Here is an 18,729-nt window from a genome sequence, read left to right on the forward strand (position 1 = left end):
TCCTCTGTAAAATAAAATAGTCCTTGATCTCAGAGAGCTTAAATACTATAGGGTAAAATAATATATACACATGAGTATAAAAAATAGGCATTTATAAATAAATAAATATATATATATATACACACACACATACAGATAAATATTGTTATTTGACTCAGCTTTATCTCTATAGCTAGAGAGCCAAACTCAGAAGCAGGAAAACATTGATTTAAGTCCTTCCTCTGATACATACAGGCTATGTGATCCTGGGCAAATCACTTACCTTCTCAGTACTACAGGCAACTCTATAACTAGAAGTTGTGAAGAAGATACCAAACTGCATTCATTGGTAGAGGGGATTTCTGACCAAGGCGTGCTCTATATCAATAAAATCACAGGTCCAGACCCCTATTCCTGTTATAGATTTCATAACACTTAGTGCTTGGAAGTAGATTATAAAAATAGGAGAGGGGGAAGGTTTGTTGAAACCAGTAACTTAATCTGGATTTATAACCAACCTATCTACAGATCAGAATCATGGGATCTTAAGGCCCCGTTCTAGCTGAAACCTAATCAGGAATTTCCTCCATGATACCCCTGACAAATGGTCAGACATGAAATCCAGTTTGATTGTTTTTGAGCTCACTGGTTTAAGTGACTGATTTAAGAAGATTAATGATGGAAGAAATAATGATGCGATTGCCCTAAAACTCAGCAGAAGAACTAGTCACTTGCCTGTTTTCCTTCCTCAAAAGAGATATTATTCTTTTTTAACAAGGCTGGAATAAAATAAAACATTGAATTGATTGACAAGCCCCAGCATTTCCAAGTACACCTGAATGATATCAAAGGAGTATAACCATATTTAAGATATAATAAAACCTTGTTGTATAAATGTGTAATATGAGGAGCTAGGTCCGGAACAAAAGCTCCACAATGTATGTATGTGTTTTCTTTGTCTCCTCCACATCGGCATTATAACTGGCATGCATGAGACCTTTCTCATGGGTCCCTTCCTTGGATCCACCCACCTCTAGATTGAGTAGGGAAAATTATGCAGGAGGCAGCAGCAGCAGCAACAGAGACACAGAGCAAAGAGATAATAGCTCTGAGGTTGCAATTCCCACCAGACCTATTAGCCCAGCCTCACCCACTTTGGTAACCTGGCAACAGCTGCTGCCTCTACACTCCCCATTCTCTCCTTCATCCCCTACCCCTGGCTTCCCTCAGCCCACATACTGATGGGAGAAGTTGGAAAGACAGCATGGGAGGTGCTGGCCATGAAGTCCGCGATCTGCCGGAGGGCCCAGATGTTCGAAGAATTATTTCCTTTCTTCATCTGCTCTTGGATAAGGCTCTCCAGCTCCTCCCTGAAAGACTGAAGGAGGATCCCACGGCTTTTATACTGACTGGTTCCTTCATAAATTATTCAATCCCCAGAATCCCACCACTTTTGATCCTATTTCCCTCTTCCCTCCCTTCAGCCAAGGGGCCCTAAAATGATATCTGAAGAGCTCCACCTTGCCTTTTTTTTTTTTTTTTTTTTTTAAAGAAAGAAAACACTAGGGAGTGCCTTGGTCAGCCAGACCCTACTTTGTCTGACCTTTCTGGGCTTCCTGGGACCAATTCCATTGTCTCTCCAGAAGAAACTCCACTTCTAAACTAAATTGCTCTAGTCAGGTCAGGTCACAATGAGAAGACCCCAAGGAAACCAAGCTCCCCTGCTTCTATGACTCATATTCACTATTCTGAGTTAGGCAGTTGTATGACTGATCCAGAGTTACACATAACGATCTTACACAATAGAGGAATAGAATTTAGAGCTGAAAGGGATCTTAGAGATCTTCTAGTTCAGTCTTTTCATTTTACACCTAAGAAAACTGAAACCAGAGGGGGAAAAAGGTGACTTTTTCTCAATATTTTATTGGTAGATAAGTTAATATTTGAATCCAGGTCTCGTGATAACAAATTCAATTCTCTTGCCCCTCCCTTGAAACAGAATCCAGATATCCTGAAAGATTATTAGCTTTTGTAGCAAAGAATACTTTTTTCTCCCAAAGTAGGAAAATATTTTCTTAATTAATTGTGATTGTGAATTTACCTTTCTGGGCTTCAGTTTTTATCAACTCTAAAATGAGGAGTTAGGTGAGATGAGCTGAAAGATCCAAGTTTAAGAGTTTCTGATTCGAAACTTGGCTGTTTAGACTATGAGGTCATAACCAAGACAGGGCACTTGGGACTCTTGTCTCCCAGGTTACTTACTGTTCCAACAATCTGGCCAACCTTTCCATTCTCAGAGATTTATTAGGACTCCGGCCTGCTATTGTGGAAGGGTGGAGAGTTAGCTCAAATCTCTCTACTTCCACTAGTATTCTGGACTACAATCTCTAGCTCACCAGTTATAAAAATATAGAAACTAAAGTTCAGGTTCAGAGAATAGTAGAATCTCTGAATTAGAAGATATTTATCAAGACCTATTCCTGTGAGAATAAGAATCCCCTCTACAACAATTTCAAGAAATAGCTTGCCAGGCTCTACTTATGGATATACAGTGATGGGGAATTTATTATCTTTTGTTAGATTCCTGATCATTGGGCATAAATTTTCACCTTCTCTCGATGAGAGAATGATGTTCTATTTATAAATTTAAACAAGGACTTAAAAAATAACTTCTAAATAAGAAAGAAACCCATAAATTAGCTTTTTCCCTAGCCCCTAGTATTTCTATACATTTCCAGCTCAATCTGCCCGTTGGAACCACTTACAGGGCTCTGCAGGATCATGGTGACCCTCTTCTTCTGCTCCATCATGTTGAAGTCCTGCCGGAGGTCAGCTGCCATGTTTCGAAGACGCATATATTCGGGGTCATCTTCTGAGAATCGGTCAAAGTAGCGCTGTCCCTGGGGAGGTGGAGGGGAAGTGGCTTCAGGGGCACTTTCTTCACTCATTTTCCTGATAGTTTATAGTTCACTCTCAAAGTCCTATAAGCAGAAAAGAGGGTAAGAATTAAGGTTAGTGAGGTCTATATTCTGGTGAATGATCCCTAAAGGCAAAGGAGTCTTAGGTTTGGATCAGTCCTTTCTTCAGATTTGAGCTGTGAGTTATGGAATACTTCTAGGTAACATACTGGTTTTTATAAGTGAGTGAATTGAGTTTCAAGTGAACATCAAAGATAGTGGGTTAGAGTTAAGAGGGCACTGGACTTGTAGACAGAGGGCTTGGGTTCAAGTCCTTGTTCTACCATTTAATAGCTTAGGCAATCACAATCTCTCTAAAACTTTATCTCTCATCTGAAAAATGAAATTAACAATTCCTATTATTATCCCCAAGGACTCATGATGAAAAATGCTTTATGCCTCCAAAGAAAGAACTGAGGGACTGTGAATGTAGACAAACATTATTTTTAACTTTATTCTCTTTTTTTGGTTCAAGTTTTCTTCTACAAAATGACTAACATGGAAAAATGTTTATATGATTGCATATGTATAAGGTATATCAGATAGCTTATCATCTCAGAGAGAAAGGAGAGGAGGGAGGAAGAGAATTTGGAAGTAAAAATTTTTTAAAATACACAAATATTAAAAATTGTTTTTCATATAATTGAAAAATATTAAAACTCAATAAGAAATATGTTTTCTTTACTTCATAGGGTTGTTATGATATATAAAAGAGATACTATGTTTAATATATTACAAAGTACTATTATATACCTACATGTTAGACATCATCAAAAGCAGATTGAAAGAGAAAGAAGTAAAAAGTATATATGTAATAGGGATTAGGGATTGTTCCATCCATATGTATCAGTGATGGAGGGATAGTTATAGGCTAATTGTTTTAGGTGTTACTTTCTCTTATCAGATGATCTTACTTAATCTCAGGTTAAAACCTGAGTCAACTACAACATCCACAATAGGGGCCCTGGAGAAATGTTTGAAAAAAAAAACCACAAAGGCATAAGCCTAGGAATAATTTTCCTTATTAGCTCTGATACTATAATATTTTATGGGATTATAGAAAAATGAGAATTTAGTTACCAGTCCTAAGTTAAGGTGAAGTCATTCATAGATAGGACCCAAAGGAAAAGAAAAAATATGAGAGGACAGGTTTTAGAACTGCATCCTCCAAGCTTAAGGTGGTGGATCCAAGCTGGAAGTGATGGATACTATAACTGCTTTTGAAGAATAAGCCTAACTAAGTAGAACAGCAGCTTGGAAACAAAGAATCAGAAAAGTCACTCAGCAGATCAGCTAGCTTGGCTGAGATGTCATGCCCACTAAAATACTAGTCAAGTATAGTGTGGATCAACTGAGCTTAGTAATGGAAGCATCTGTTCAATTTGAAAGCTAAGTTCATGAAGGAACTTTAAAAAATTCCTGAGAAAGAAGCCATGGAATTTTATAGTTCCAGGCTTATCAGTTACATTGAGTAACTTTCTCATTTTCTCTTTTTCTCACTCATGTCTCCTTGACAGTTTTCTGTGTTTTCTCACACTCCCCCACAGAAACCTACTATGTTGTGTGAGAATTTGACCCAAGATTATGTATGGATCATGATAAATATTTTTGCCTTATTATTAAGTAAATTGTGATATTTAAGATCTAAAAGTACCATTAATATACGTTCTCTATACAGAAGTCAAATTGCTGGGGGATCTAGAGCTAACATGATAAGAGGATTATACAACATAGTCACTCCTATTTAAGTATTTGCTTATGGTAGTGATCTTTCTTTGAGAACCTCAACATGCCTGTTTGAAAATATAGTAATCAAGTCAGCACAGAATATTTGTCTATACATTCTATGTGAAGGAGTTAGAGCCTATCTAGGCTTAATCTACTTAATAAATATGAAAATGTGTGTATGTATATGCACACACATGTATAGTTAATATTTATCATATGTGATCATATTCAGTATGAAAATAGGCCAAATAGTGTCTATTGTGGTCCTCTTTTATTGGGACATATTCCATGCTCCCAGGCTCCCCTGGATCAGTATTTAGGGTTGTCAATAAATTTCAAATTCTTAGGTATTCTATAAACAAATTAATTTGTAAATAATTAGATAAGATGATCTTTTCAGTTCCTTTTAGATGGGACTGATTGTAGAAGTTTATATTAAGTCCCAGAAATTATTGTGGGCATGTACAAACATAAAGAGAGAATATATTTTATCTACTATAAAGTGCTATATATTTACATATAAGGTATTATCAAAGGCAGATTTGGAAAAGAAAAAAGAAATAAAAGGGGTATATGCAATAGGGAGTGGAGGCAATTCCAAATGTAAGTGGGAAGACAGTGACTTCTAGCTGGATATCCCAGAGGATCAATACCCTAAGATGCTCTAAAAGGATATGGCTCTGCTTCTAGCTTTATTATTCCATCACAATGATTCTACTACAAGTCTGAAGTCACTTCCCTAGTCTAAGCCTCCATGTTTTTATTTATAAAATTAGGGAGTTGTATAGTTGCTATCTAATATTTTGTGTTTATGAGTCCATAATATATTTGCATTTTATTGATACCTCATTCTATTGTTTCTTTCAATCATTTAGTCTTGAAATCTTGACACTATTGTCTTTTCATTCCCCCTTCTCTCATATATCTAATTAGTTGCCAAATTTTGGCATTTCTACCTCAACAACATCTCTTGTAATGTTCCCTTCTTCCTAATCATAGACATCAGCCTGCTTTAGGTCTTTATCACCTCTTGTCTTGGTTATTGCAATAGCCTTCTAAATGGAACCTTTTATCAATTCTCTTCCCCTCTCCAAAATATTCTCCACATAGTTGTCAAAATAATTTTTCCTAAAGCCCAGTTTGATTATTTCATTCCCATCCTCAGTAAACCATCTAGTGGTTCCCTAATGCCTCTAGATTCAAATACAAGCTTTTCTGGTTGAGACTTAAAATTCTTCATAGCCTGTCTTATATAACTTTCCACTCTTAGTATATATTACTTCCTTTTTCATATTCTGCATTCTAGCTAAACTGGTTTTCTTGCTATTCTTCATATATTACATTCCCATTTCTTTGCTTTTTCACTCATTGACCCCCATATCTGAAATGAATTCCCATCTCTCCTCTATATCTCAAAATTTCTTCCTTTTTAAATTTTCAAAATATACTCAAATATCACCTCATACATGAAGTTGGAAGGTTTAGTTAACATAAGGGATGACAGCCAGTATTCAAAAAGATTTTGGCAGGCAAAAAGACTAGTTGAAATTAAAAATGAAATTAGTAGGAATAAATGTAAAGTTTTATACTTGAGTTCCAAAAACCATCTTCCCAAATACAATATGGAGGGGCAGGGTTTGCCAGTAGTCCATCTGGGGGGAAAAATGTGGAGTGGGTGAGGAGATTTAGCATAATACAAGTTCATTCATATAATATGGAAGTCAAGACAACTTATTCAGTTTTTAACTGTAGGAGAGAGGCATTTTACCCAGAAATGGGTAGGATGATAGTCTTAATGTATCCTTTCTTGACTCTTTTAAGTTCAGTGATCTTGCTTTCTTTTATTTATTTAATTTTTTAATACATATTGCTTTATAAATCATATTGGGAGAGAAAAATCAGAACAAAAGGGAAAAACCATGGAAGAGGGGAAAAAAGAAAAAAGAAGTGAACATAGCATGTGTTGATTTATATTCAATCTCCATAGTTCTTTTTTGGATGCAAATGGCACCCTCCATCCAAAGTCCATTGGGATTGCCCTGGATAACTGAACCACTGAGGAGAACCAAATCTTTCATAGTTGATCATCATGGCACTTTCTTGCTATTATTGTGTACAATGTATTCCTTGTTCTGTTTGTTTTACTCAGCATCAGTTTGTATCAATCTTTCCAGGTCTTTCTAAAATCAATTTGTTCATCATTTTTTACAGAACAACCATATTCCATTATCTTCATATACCACAACTTATTCAGCCATTCTCCAATTGATGGGCGCCTACTTATTTGCCAATTCTTTGCTACCACAAAAGGAGCTGCTACAAATATTTTTGTACATGTGGGTCCTTTTCCTTTTCCTTTTCCTTTGGGATACAGACCCAGTAGTGGCAATGCTGAGTCGAAGGGTATACACAGTTTGATAGCTCTTTGGGTATAGTTCCAAATTGTTCTCCAGAATGGTTGGAGCATTTCACAACCCCACCAACAATACATCAGTGTCCCAGTTTTCCCACATCCTCCAACATTTATCATTATCTTCTCCTGTTATCTTAGCCAATCTGGGAGGTGTGATATAATACCTCAGAATTGTTTTAATTTGTATTTCTCTAATCAATAGTGATTTAAATAATTTTTTCATATGATTATAGGTGGCTTTAATTTCATCATCTGAAAATTGTTCATATCCTTTGACCATTTATCATGGGAATGGCTTGTTGTATTCTTATAAATCTTGACACCATTCTTTATATATAGTTCAGTGATCTTTCTCTTTCTTCAAGGTTTCTTCAAATAGACAATTCCAAAAGATCCATGATGAAAAATGATACCCACTTACAGAGAACTGATGACTTCTGAGTCACATTGGCATATTGAAGTCATATTTTTTTCACTTTCCTTATTTTTCTTATTTGTGTGTGTTTTCTTTTGCAAAATGGCTAATAAGAAAATAAGTTTTTGCATGACTTTCCATATAATAAAAAAGTTTTTTGGAACATTTGTAATAGAACCTTCCTTTGACCTCATCCCATTTGACTTGGCATTATATTGATTGACATACATGTCCTAGTCCTAGTGATTTGTTTGTAAATTCCTTGAGAGAAGATTTTGTTATATCTTTGTTTCCCCATCTAGTCCCAGCACATTGAGTGCCTAAATAAAATCTATTGATTTAATAAATGAAAATTATGAATGAAATAACAGAAGGGCAGCTTGATATATATCATAGGGAGAGTGGGAAAATCTCACTCCATTGTCTTAGTGACAGTAGGGATATTTCTGGGTTGAAGGAGCCTCAGATTTAAAAAACTACCACCAATTATAATATTATACCATACTAGCACATATCATATGACACAGGATTCATTTTATCTTCATGGGTTCCCAGAAAGGTACTCTTTAGAAAAATATATTTCCTTATCTCTATTTTTCTATCATATCTGAGAACCTGAAATTAAGAGTTTTGTTCCTATGAGTTAAAGCATTTACCTCCCACTATTAAAATATTTATCTCTGGCAAGGATAATCAAAAACATTTTATAATTATGTAATATTTAAAATAATAAAGCACTTTCCTTCTGATAATTCTGTGAGGAAGATAGTGTAAATACTTTGGCTCCCATTTTAGAGATGAGAAAACCGAGGTTCAGAAATATACAATGACCTCCCCTCCCCCACAAGAGTTTAAGCATTAAAGCCGGTCCTCCAACCTAGGTCTTTTCCTTTCAAATATGGTTCCTTTTCTGCTAAGATATCTAGGGCATGATATTATCAGTCATTAACCCATTAGCATGCTTTCCTTGATCAGCTCACTTAACAGACAACTAACAGAGAACTTGGCAGGAATAATAAAGTGGACAAAGTCTTCTTTGATAGAAAGGTAGAGAGTAGGAAATGAGCAATAAGGGACAGTTCTGGGCAAGTGGGAACGAAACCAGTTTGGGTGAAATAAGGGGTCTTAAGGTAAATGAGGCCTTGGAAGTGGAGGGGACCAAGAAACAGTAAAGAACTCATCAGAGAAGGGGACTCAGAGCCAGAAGGGACCTTACAACTCATCTAGTCCAACCCTCGTTTTATAGAAGGGGAAATGGGCCTAGAGAGAAGTGATTTGCTCAGAGTGCTGAAAGGAACCATGGGGGGGCACCAGAGACCAAATTCCCTCCTTGGTAACTTTGCCTGGAGCCTGTCCTGATGGGATGACTTCCTCTCTGCTTGCAACGATGTCATTCCCAACACAGCACAACTCCCAGCTCAGCCTCCTGATCCCCTGGCAACAGGCCCCGTTCCCTGTTGCCTGGAAACCTTGTCTTGAGATGCTAGCTTATCCCCACTTTCCTAAACCTTCTCTCTAAGCAAAGAGAAAAGCCAGAAAAGGGATCCATGGCACCCATCATTATTCTGATCTGGATTTCAAAAGCCTATCTAACTGTCTATTCATCTATCCATCAATTTATCTATCTATCCATCCATCCTTACATATACACATACATCTATTTCTCTATCCATCCATCAATCATCTATCTATCCATCTATTTATCTATCTATCCATACATACATACATCTATCCATCTGTCTATCTATCTATTACCTATGTTGTTCAATCATTTTCAGTCATGTCCAACTCTGTGACCACAACTCTTTCTTTGAGAAGATACTAGAGAGGTTTGTCATTTCCTTTTCCAACTCATTTTACATATGAGGAAACTGAGGAAAACAGGCCCAGGGTCATACAGTTAGTATCTGAAATCAGATTTGAACTCAAAAAGTCTTCCTTACTCCAAAGCCAACACTCTGTGCACTATGGTGCTACCTGGCTGCCACACACATACACACACACACCTGTGTGCAAATTTGTTTGTGTGTATGTGTGTGCGTGTGTGTGTGTGCATGCATGCATGTGCATTGTTGGAATTTAAAGGACCCACAGGGATCTTCTTGTTCAATTCCATTATTTCATAGGTGATCAGAGAAGTTAAGGTACTTTTCCAAGATAACATAAGTAATATAGCCTGAAGGCAGATCCTTGGACTCCCAGTTCACCAAGGAGATTATCCAGATGTTTTTGAAAAGTAGGTCTTAATACTTTAAGTCTATAAAAGGACTATTTTTCAAGGAATGCTTCAGGTATCACTGGAAAGTAATGGGTCCCAACTAAACTGATCGTCATATGTTCTTAACATTGCCATCTAATCATCACAGATGGAGAAGCTTCTAGTTCTTCTAGTTCCTCTACCAAAAAGATAGAAACATAAAAGAGATAAGAAGGTGGTATTCCTACTTGTTCTCTGGCCAGGTGTGACCACATAGGAAATTCTGTGTTCAGTTCTAAGCACTAAAATTTAGGAACAACAATGACAAAAAGGAAAGGATTTCAAGGACCAAGAACAGGATTGAGAGGGGATTTGAAATCATGTTACACACAAATGTGAAGTTAACTGGGAAGGCTTAAATGACAAAAGAGAAGATGTGGGTAAAGAAAAGCTAATATCTCTCTTCAAATATCTAGGGGACAGTGGATTGCACTAGAAAAAGTGCCAGATTTGTAGTTAGAGGAATTGGGTTCAAACCCTAGTTCTGCTACTTACTATTATCTAAGAGTTGTGGGCAAGTAATTTCCCTCCCTGGACCAATCTCTTCACCTATATAATAAGAAAGTTGATCTTTAGAGTAATTTTGTATCTATATGATTCTTGGGTAGAAGAAAGAAAAGAGGGAAAGAGGAAGAAAGGAGGAAGAAGAGGAAGAAGGAAAGAAGGAGGAAGGAGGGAAGGAAGGAAGGAAGGAAGGAAGGAAGGAAGGAAGAAGGAAAGAAGGAAGGAAGGAAGGAAGGAAGGAAGAAGGAAGGAAGGAAGGAAGGAAGGAAGGAAGGAAGGAAGGAAGGAAGGAAGGAAGGAAGGAAGGAAGGAAGGAAGGAAGGAAGGAAGGAAAGAAGGAAGAAGAAGAGGAGGAAGGAAGGAAGGAAGGAAAGAAGGAGGAGGAAGGAAGGAAGAGGAGGAAGAAGGAAGGAAGGAAGGAAGAGGAAGGAAGGAAGGAAGGAGGGAAGGAAGGGAAGGAAGGAAGGAAGGAAGGAAGGAAGGAAGGAAGGAAGGAGGGGAAGAAAGAGAAGGAAGGAGGAAAGAAAGGAAGGAAGGAAGGAGGGAAGAAAGAAAGGAGGGAAGGAAGGAAGGAAGGAAGGAGGGAAGAAAGAAGGAAGGAAGGAAGGAGGGAAGAAAGAAAAGAAGGAAGGAAGGAGGGAAGAAAGAAAGGAGGGAAGGAAGGAGGGAAGAAAGAAAGGAGGGAAGGAAGGAGGAAGAGAAGAGGAAGGGAAGAAGAAGGGAGGAGAAGAAAGGAGGGAAGGAAGGAGGGAAGGAAGGAAGGAAGAAAGAAGGGAGGAGAAAAGGAGGAAGGAAGAAAGGAAGAGAAAGAATTCTGATTCCATGTATTTTCACTGGCTATTTCCCATTCCCAGAATTGTCTTCCTTTTCATCCTTATATCCTGGCTTTATTACTGTTTCTCAGTCATGTCTGATTTTATGAACCTATTTTGGGTTTTCTTGGCAAAGATATTGGAGTAGTTTGCCATTTCTTTCTCCAATTTATCTAAAAGATGAAGAATTGAATCAAACAAGATTAAGTGACTTGCTCAGAATCACATATAGCTAGAAAGTATCTGAAGCCAGATTTGAACTTAGGCCTTCCTGACTCCAGGCTAGGTGCTATATCCACTGTGACACCTAGCTGCCCCAGTTCCTGGCTTAATTGTTGGCTAAAATCACATCTTCTGCAAAAAAAAACCTTTCCCAAGTCCTCTTAATGCAAGTGCTTTCCCTCTGAGATTATCTCCAATTTATCCTATATATGTTTTGTTTATATATAGTTGTTTCTATGTTGTCTCCCCACTTAGATTATGAAATTCTTGAGAGTAGAGACTATTTTTGCCTTTCTTTTTATTGCCAGCCTTGGCAGAATGCCTGGCACAAGTAGTTACAAAGTGCTTTTAGACAACATTTGAAGGTGGTGAATTTTCTACCACTGAAAGTTCAGGCAGAGTCATACTGACCCCTTGTTAGGAATAGTTAAGTGAGTATTTTTAGTCATTTACAGCTTAGGCTAAATGATCTGTGAGGTTCCTCTAACTGAATTCTATGAAGGTACTTCTAAATGTCCTGCATACTATTTCTTTTTCCCTAAGAAAACCATTCATTCTCCTCTTCTCATTGATCTTTATCACATGCTGGATGCATAAGTACTAGGACTTATCTCTAGCCAGATGAATACCCAAGCAGAAGAACCTTTAGCATGTCTAGCCAGATGGATACCCAAGCAAAAGGACTTTTAGCAAGTCCAAAGCCAAGGTAGAATAAGAATCCAGACTCTTTATTCTCAATTGAATGTCCACTCTAATGGCTTCCTGCAACATATCAGAGCTTAAAAGTATATCAGAGTCATTTCTCTACCTGATCTATGATCCCTCCAGTCTGGTTTTTAATGCTTTTGAGGGGTTTCAAGGTATGGGTCATTGTACATATTAGTTGTCCTCCATGATGACATCCCAAAAAAGTGGGGCATATATTTTGTCCTTATTGGTTCTTTAATACATTGTAATATGAGCTAGATCTATAACTCAACAATGTAATAAATGTAATTATGTATCCAGCTCAATGCTTGAAGCAGAAGAAACGTGATTCAATGATAAAAATGTCTTAGAATCATGAGAGATTATCCCTTATTTTATAAAAGGGGAAACAGAGATAGAAGGGATCTGTTAAAACTATACAACTAGAAGCTCTAAGAGCAAGGAGATAAATTCTAGTCTTTTGACTTTCAAACCAGTTCTCTGCTATTCCATCAGTCTGCCACACTTGCAAGAATTATTAAAATCTTGCTCTGGCCACTTTGGGTGAGATACTTAAGCCTCTTGTTGCTGCAATATGAATATGAAATGAAAATCCTGAGGAAGCTAGGTATTACAGTGGTTAGAGTGTTGCTCTAGAGTCAGTAAGAACCAACTTAAAATTTAGTCTTAGACACTATTTGAATCTGGGCAAGTCACTTGACTTCTATTTGTCTCAATTTCCCTATCTGAAAAATAATTCTATTACATGCCTCCTAGGATAGTTGTGAGGATAAAGTGAGTAAAGTGCTTTATAAAACTTAAACTTTACAAACCTATAAACACTAGTTTTGTTATTATTATTATTACCAATGCCAATTTATGACTATCCATTTTAAAGATATAACCTGCTCTTGAAAGACTAACAATAAAAAAGGCAAAGGGAAAAATATTTATATTAATAACTAAAATGTTCAGAGTGAGTGTATTAAAATTGATAATAAGCTGAAATTTCTCAAAAGTATAGAATAAGCCAAGAAAAATAAATTTATAGTCCTATTGTCTTATATTGAGAGAAACTGAAGTTTACAGAATATCATAGATTTATCATAGATTTAGAGCTAGAAAGTATTGAAAGGTGATATAGACCAATAGATAAAGAATTTGAGTTTCAGAAAAGTTAAAGTGCTTTCTGCAGGTCATATAAGTTATAGCGACAGAATCAAGTATTCAGTTCCTATAACATAAAATAGAATTCAGTTCCTATAACATAAAATAAATAATAATAATAAAATGTTTTTTCAAATATACCAAACTTATCATGAAGCCTACAAATTAAAAAGTATGGCTGTCTGGTATATTTATAAATATATTTAAGAAGCATTTGCTTTAAATATATTATTAATTGTAATTACTAATATAGTAAATATGTTTAAGAAGTATGTGTTTTCTACTCTATTCAAGCCATTTCATTGAGTATTGGGATGCATGCATCAAAAGCAACAGCTCTCTCTGCTTTAGAACTCATTTTTCGGATTAGTGGCTTTTAAAATGAGGATGCATGTATCCCAAGACAATTTAATCCAGAGAGATATAGAAAGAACATATTAAAATTTGTCTTTATATTTATTGTTAACTTAAAAAGAAAAAAATTAAGATGTATTAATATATAGATTCACACGACACTACCCTCACCATGTCCATAGTCATATGGTCACAATTCCACATGTAACACATGTAACACAATTCAAATGTAACACATTCAGAACATACCACCATACCAAATACCACCAACTGGAGCTGCTATGATTTTAATGGAAAAAGTACAGGTTTTGGAATCAGGGAATGGGGATTTAAATTCTGCCTTTGCTACTTATGACCTATGTGTCCATGGACAAATGACAGTCTCTTTGGGTTGTTTCTTTATCTGTAAATTAATGAGAAAAAAGTGGGAATTCCACAATATGAAAAGATTGATTATAATATCGTCAATGGTAGGTTTACTTTCAGTATATTATGACATAATTCAGATTATGTGTGTCTGGGCACGCGAATCTATAGATTACATTATTTACTTTTAGCCAAACTAAACCTTCCAAAATATACATGTTCCTTAAAAAGATTCCTGCAAAGAAACTAAGGATTGAAGATGATATTTATAATGTAGATGCATGTGAACAACAAGAAATAATAGCACTGAAACTTCTATTTTTAATAGAAGAAATCCATAAGTTGTATTAAACAGGAAAACAATTATGACCTAATCATATCTGAGAAAGTCAGACAAAAAATTCAAAATTAAGATTATCTGAAATATGGATTTAAACCCACTATTCTTAGCAATAAACAATTCCCAACTATATATTGTGCTTTAAGATATTAGCTAATGATAGTATGAAGCTATCACAATTAGCAAAATGTTATTTTATTTATAATAACTCATATCTACATACTTTAAAAAGAGCTGGAAACAGAATTTTCTAAACTATTTAAAAAATCTAAGCTACTTCTTAGTTAGTTTGGGCAAGTCTCCGTAGGATCATAGAAGCATTGATTTGAAGTAGAAGGAATCTTTGGAGATTCTGTAGTTCAATCCACTCATTTACAGATAAGAAAATAGCCCAGAGAGGTTGTCATCTGTCTAAGAACACATAGGTCATAAGTAGCAAAGTCAGAATTTAAATCCCCATTCCCTGACTCCAAAACCGTACTTTTTCCATTATAATTATGGAGACTCCAGTTGGTGGTATGTGGTTGAGGGATATGTTCTGAAAGTCATTCCCCTCCTTCCCAAAAGAAAGTCTGTATGAGGATTCCTAATCCTTTTTTTTTTGTACAGCTTCGTGGATGCTTCCCTGAGCTCCCCAACTATCAGGGTCACCCTCCTCTAGACATCTTGTTGACATCTTTCCTTAAATGGCTTGTTCACAAGTGGATTCAAGATTCTTTCTAGGGCAAAATACTAAAGCATTACTATTTCCCTTTCTGAACACTGCTTCTGTTAATGCAAATTTAAATTTTATTCATTTATAAAGGGTAACAATAATAACATAATATTTATAGAGGGCTTTAAAGTTTACAAAGCACTTTACCTCTTTTTTCTCACTTGATCTTCACAATAACTCTATGAAGTAGGTTCTATAGTTACCCTGATTTTTACAGATACAGAAACTAAAATTTGGAGAGGTTAAGCTCACATAGCTAGTAAAGGATTGAGACAGAATTTGAATTTAGAACTTCCTGACCCCATCTTCTGATCCATTTCACCATCTAACTGCCGCATAAGCTTATAGCTTTCATGGCTGGAAGGAAATTCAGAAATAATCTAGTCTAACCCCTGTAGATAAGGAAATGGAGACCCTGACATGTTAAGTGATTTGGTCAGGATCATCAACGTATTATTTCAATCCATATCTTCTGATTCTATAACCAGTATTCATGCCACATCTGGTTCCTTTTGAGCTTGTAATTACCCCAAAGTCCCAAGATCTTTGTCCTGTGCCATCATTTTCCACTTTGACATCTGAAGCTATTTGGCTACTTGACTTACATTCATATGCCTCTGAACTCTGTACCTGCCCCCAAGTCCCAACCTCCACCCCAAAGAAGCTGATTGTTCTAGGGCCCTGTGTCTACCAAGCTCTAGGGTCAGACAGGGGAAGCCCCCAGAGCTGTGGGATCCCAATCCATGTACTTCAAGTCAGACCCCGACTAACCTCTTAGAAATTCAGGGTTCCACAACCCCAGGAAAGGGGCTTTCGCAGGCCATGGGACATCAGAAGGTGGAAAGGACAAGGATGGACTGCTCTTGCTTCCCGCGCTTTGTAAAATAAGCAAGTTTTTCAGCAACCAAATTGCACCCTGGTGTTCTGATTAGATAAACAGAAACCTCCTCCCATCTTCCAGTTGCCAACTGGAGGTAAATTTGACTTTTGTCATCCTGTCCTTCTGGCCAGCCTTTTAGTAGGGCAGAATTTATCTAATCCTTTGCTTGCTGCAGTTGTACTGAGGACATATTCCTCCCCATAGGCCATGAAAAGACAAAGAGGTGCTAGGTGTTAGTGCTTTTAGGGACCTTGGAATTTATCTAATCTAACCCCACTCCATTAACAGCTAGAATACTTTAGATAGTGGGTCTTAAGTCAGGATTCAAGCCCAGCACCACTTTGCACATTATACCAAAGGAACCCAAATTTAATGATCTAAAGCAGGACTTCTTTGTGTTATAATCTCCTTTGGCAATCTGGTGATGTCTGTGGACTCCTCAGGAAAAAAAAAAGTTTTAAATTCATAAATTAAAATTTATTTATATTATATTATATGTAAATATAAATATATAATACCATATAAAATGATATATGGCATTATAAAGAAAACCAATTATATTAAAATAGCAATATTTTTAAGTTCAAAGATCTCAGGTTAAAAACGCTCTGGCATTTTAAAAAATCTTCCTCCTTTTCACCCAGGAATTACATAAGGAGTAATATAAGTTACTTTAACATACTTTAATACTTTAGTTAGATGGAATTATCTGTCCATTTTTTCCCTGCTATAGGAGCCTTCAGTCCATTTTCCTTCCTGGTCCTGGGGAGTCAGTCCTGATAAAGACATATGTAAACATGGATATAGATATGGAGGGTTATACAAACACACAGAATTTGGAGGTGGGGAGGATAGGGCAGCAAATCCTGGTTCTTCCATGAGGCATCATGTCAACAAACATACATTAAATGTTTACCATATATGAGGCATGTGTAAATGTATTCTTTGGGGAATCATTTCACCTTTCACTGGGTTCTGATTTCCTAATTATTAAAATTAAAGGGTTGGGTTAGGTGATATCTAAGATCTCTTTTGGCTCAGATGAGTCCTGAAATCTCTTTCATTCAAAAGATATCTTTGTATTCTGACACACTGAGCCTTCAAGGAGTACTCATTCTACATGGATTTAGTACTTTATGTTTTTGTTTTTGTTGTTGTTGTTTTCTTGTTTTATTTTTCTGGTTATATGTGTATATTAACTTTTAAAATACACATTTCTTTATGAATCATATTGGGGGAAGAACTCAGAACAAAAGGGAAAAACCACAAGAGGGAAAACATGGAAGAAAAAAGAAGTGAACATAGCATGTGTTCATTTGCATTTAATCTCCACAGTTTTCTTTCTGGATGCAGATGTCGTTTTCTATCCAAAATTTATTGGGATAGCCTTGGATCACTGAACCATTGAGAAGAAACGAATCTTTCATTGATGATCATCCCACAATCTTGCTGTTACTGTGTACAATGTTTTCCTGGTTCTGATTGTTTTGCTCAGTATTAGTTCATATAAATCTTTCCAGGTCTTTCTAAAACTAACTTGTTCATCACTTTTTATAGATAAATAATATTCCTTTATTTTCATATGCTATAACTTATTCAGCCATTCCCCAATTGATGGGCAAGCTACTCATTTTCCAGTACTTGTGCTAGTGAGTGTCCACTATCATACTGGACTCTGATAGGCACATTTATTGAATGTAATTAGAATAGACCTTAAAACATAATGTTAGAACCCTAAATGATCTTAGAAAGCAGTTTAGCCCTTTAATTTTACATACAAAGAAACTAAAGCCTGATGATGCCTATGGACTACTTGGAAGACAAAAGTTTTTAAATTTATAAAATAAAATGCATAAAATTACAAGGGAAACCAATTATATTAAAATAGTCTTTTAAAGTTTATAGACCCTAAGTTAAGAACCTTCTGGTCTAAAAAATATCATCCTATATCCTCTTCTCTCAGGAATTATAAAAGGAGAATTATTATATAAGAGAAATATATTCAATTTCATTCAAACTTTTATCTTTTTTTTTTTTTATTTAATAGCCTTTTATTTACAGGATATATACATGGGTAACTTTACAGCATTAACAATTGCCAAACCTCTTGTTCCAATTTTTCACCTCTTACCCCCCCACCCCCTCCCCTAGATGGCAGGATGACCAGTAGATGTTAAATATATTAAAATATAAATTAGATACACAATAAGTATACATGACCAAAACGTTATTTTGCTGTACCAAAAAGAATCAGGCTCTCAATTATTGTACAATTAGCTTGTGAAGGAAATCAAAGATGCAGGTGTGCATAAATATAGGGATTGGGAATTTAATGTAATGGTTTTTAGTCATCTCCCAGAGATATTTTTCTGGGCATAGCTAGTTCAGTTCATTACTGCTCCATTAGAAATGATTTGGTTGATCTCGTTGCTGAGGATGGCCTGATCCATCAGAACTGGTCATCATCTAGTATTGTTGTTGAAGTATATAATGATCTCCTGGTCCTGCTCATTTCACTCAGCATCAGTTCATGTAAGTCTCTCCAGGCCTTTCTGAAATCATCCTGTTGGTCATTTCTTACAGAACAGTAATATTCCATAATTTTCATATACCACAATTTATTCAGCCATTCTCCAACTGATGGACATCCATTCAGTTTCCAGTTTCTAGCCACTACAAAAAGGGCTGCCACAAACATTCGTGCACATACAGGTCCCTTTCCCTTCTTTATAATCTCTTTGGGATATAATCCCAGTAGTAACACTGCTGGATCAAAGGGTATGCACAGTTTGATAACTTTTTGAGCATAGTTTCAAACTTTTATCTTGAGGCTCTTCCTTTGGTAAATTATTTCACTTTCTGAGGCTGAATTTCTATTTCTCTACAATGAGTTAATATGGTACAGAAGAAAGATCACTGGATTTTGAGTCAGA

The 18,729-nt window shown here is 36.1% G+C and overlaps 1 protein-coding gene across 4 annotated transcripts in view; it reads right to left on the reverse strand.

Moving 5' to 3' along the window:
• Positions 1–18,729, reverse strand: part of ADD2 (adducin 2) — a 171,154-nt gene that overhangs the window by 67,329 nt on the left and 85,096 nt on the right. For 2 of the 4 annotated variants that reach the window (XM_003757960.4, XM_031950663.1), the window contains exons 1-3: positions 15,688–15,920; positions 2,745–2,960; positions 1,219–1,357 (exon numbers count right to left, since the gene is read on the reverse strand). In XM_003757960.4, coding sequence (XP_003758008.1) covers positions 1,219–1,357; positions 2,745–2,927 — 322 coding nt within the window. In that variant the 5' untranslated portion in view covers positions 2,928–2,960; positions 15,688–15,920. Of the gene's footprint in view, positions 1–1,010; positions 1,195–1,218; positions 1,358–2,744; positions 2,961–15,687; positions 15,921–18,729 lie in introns of those variants that run through there. The other 2 variants (XM_031950662.1, XM_031950664.1) reach the window with 2 other exon arrangements.

Source organism: Sarcophilus harrisii, chromosome 2 (assembly GCF_902635505.1).
Source record: "Sarcophilus harrisii chromosome 2, mSarHar1.11, whole genome shotgun sequence".
NCBI classification, from domain to species: domain Eukaryota; kingdom Metazoa; phylum Chordata; class Mammalia; order Dasyuromorphia; family Dasyuridae; genus Sarcophilus; species Sarcophilus harrisii.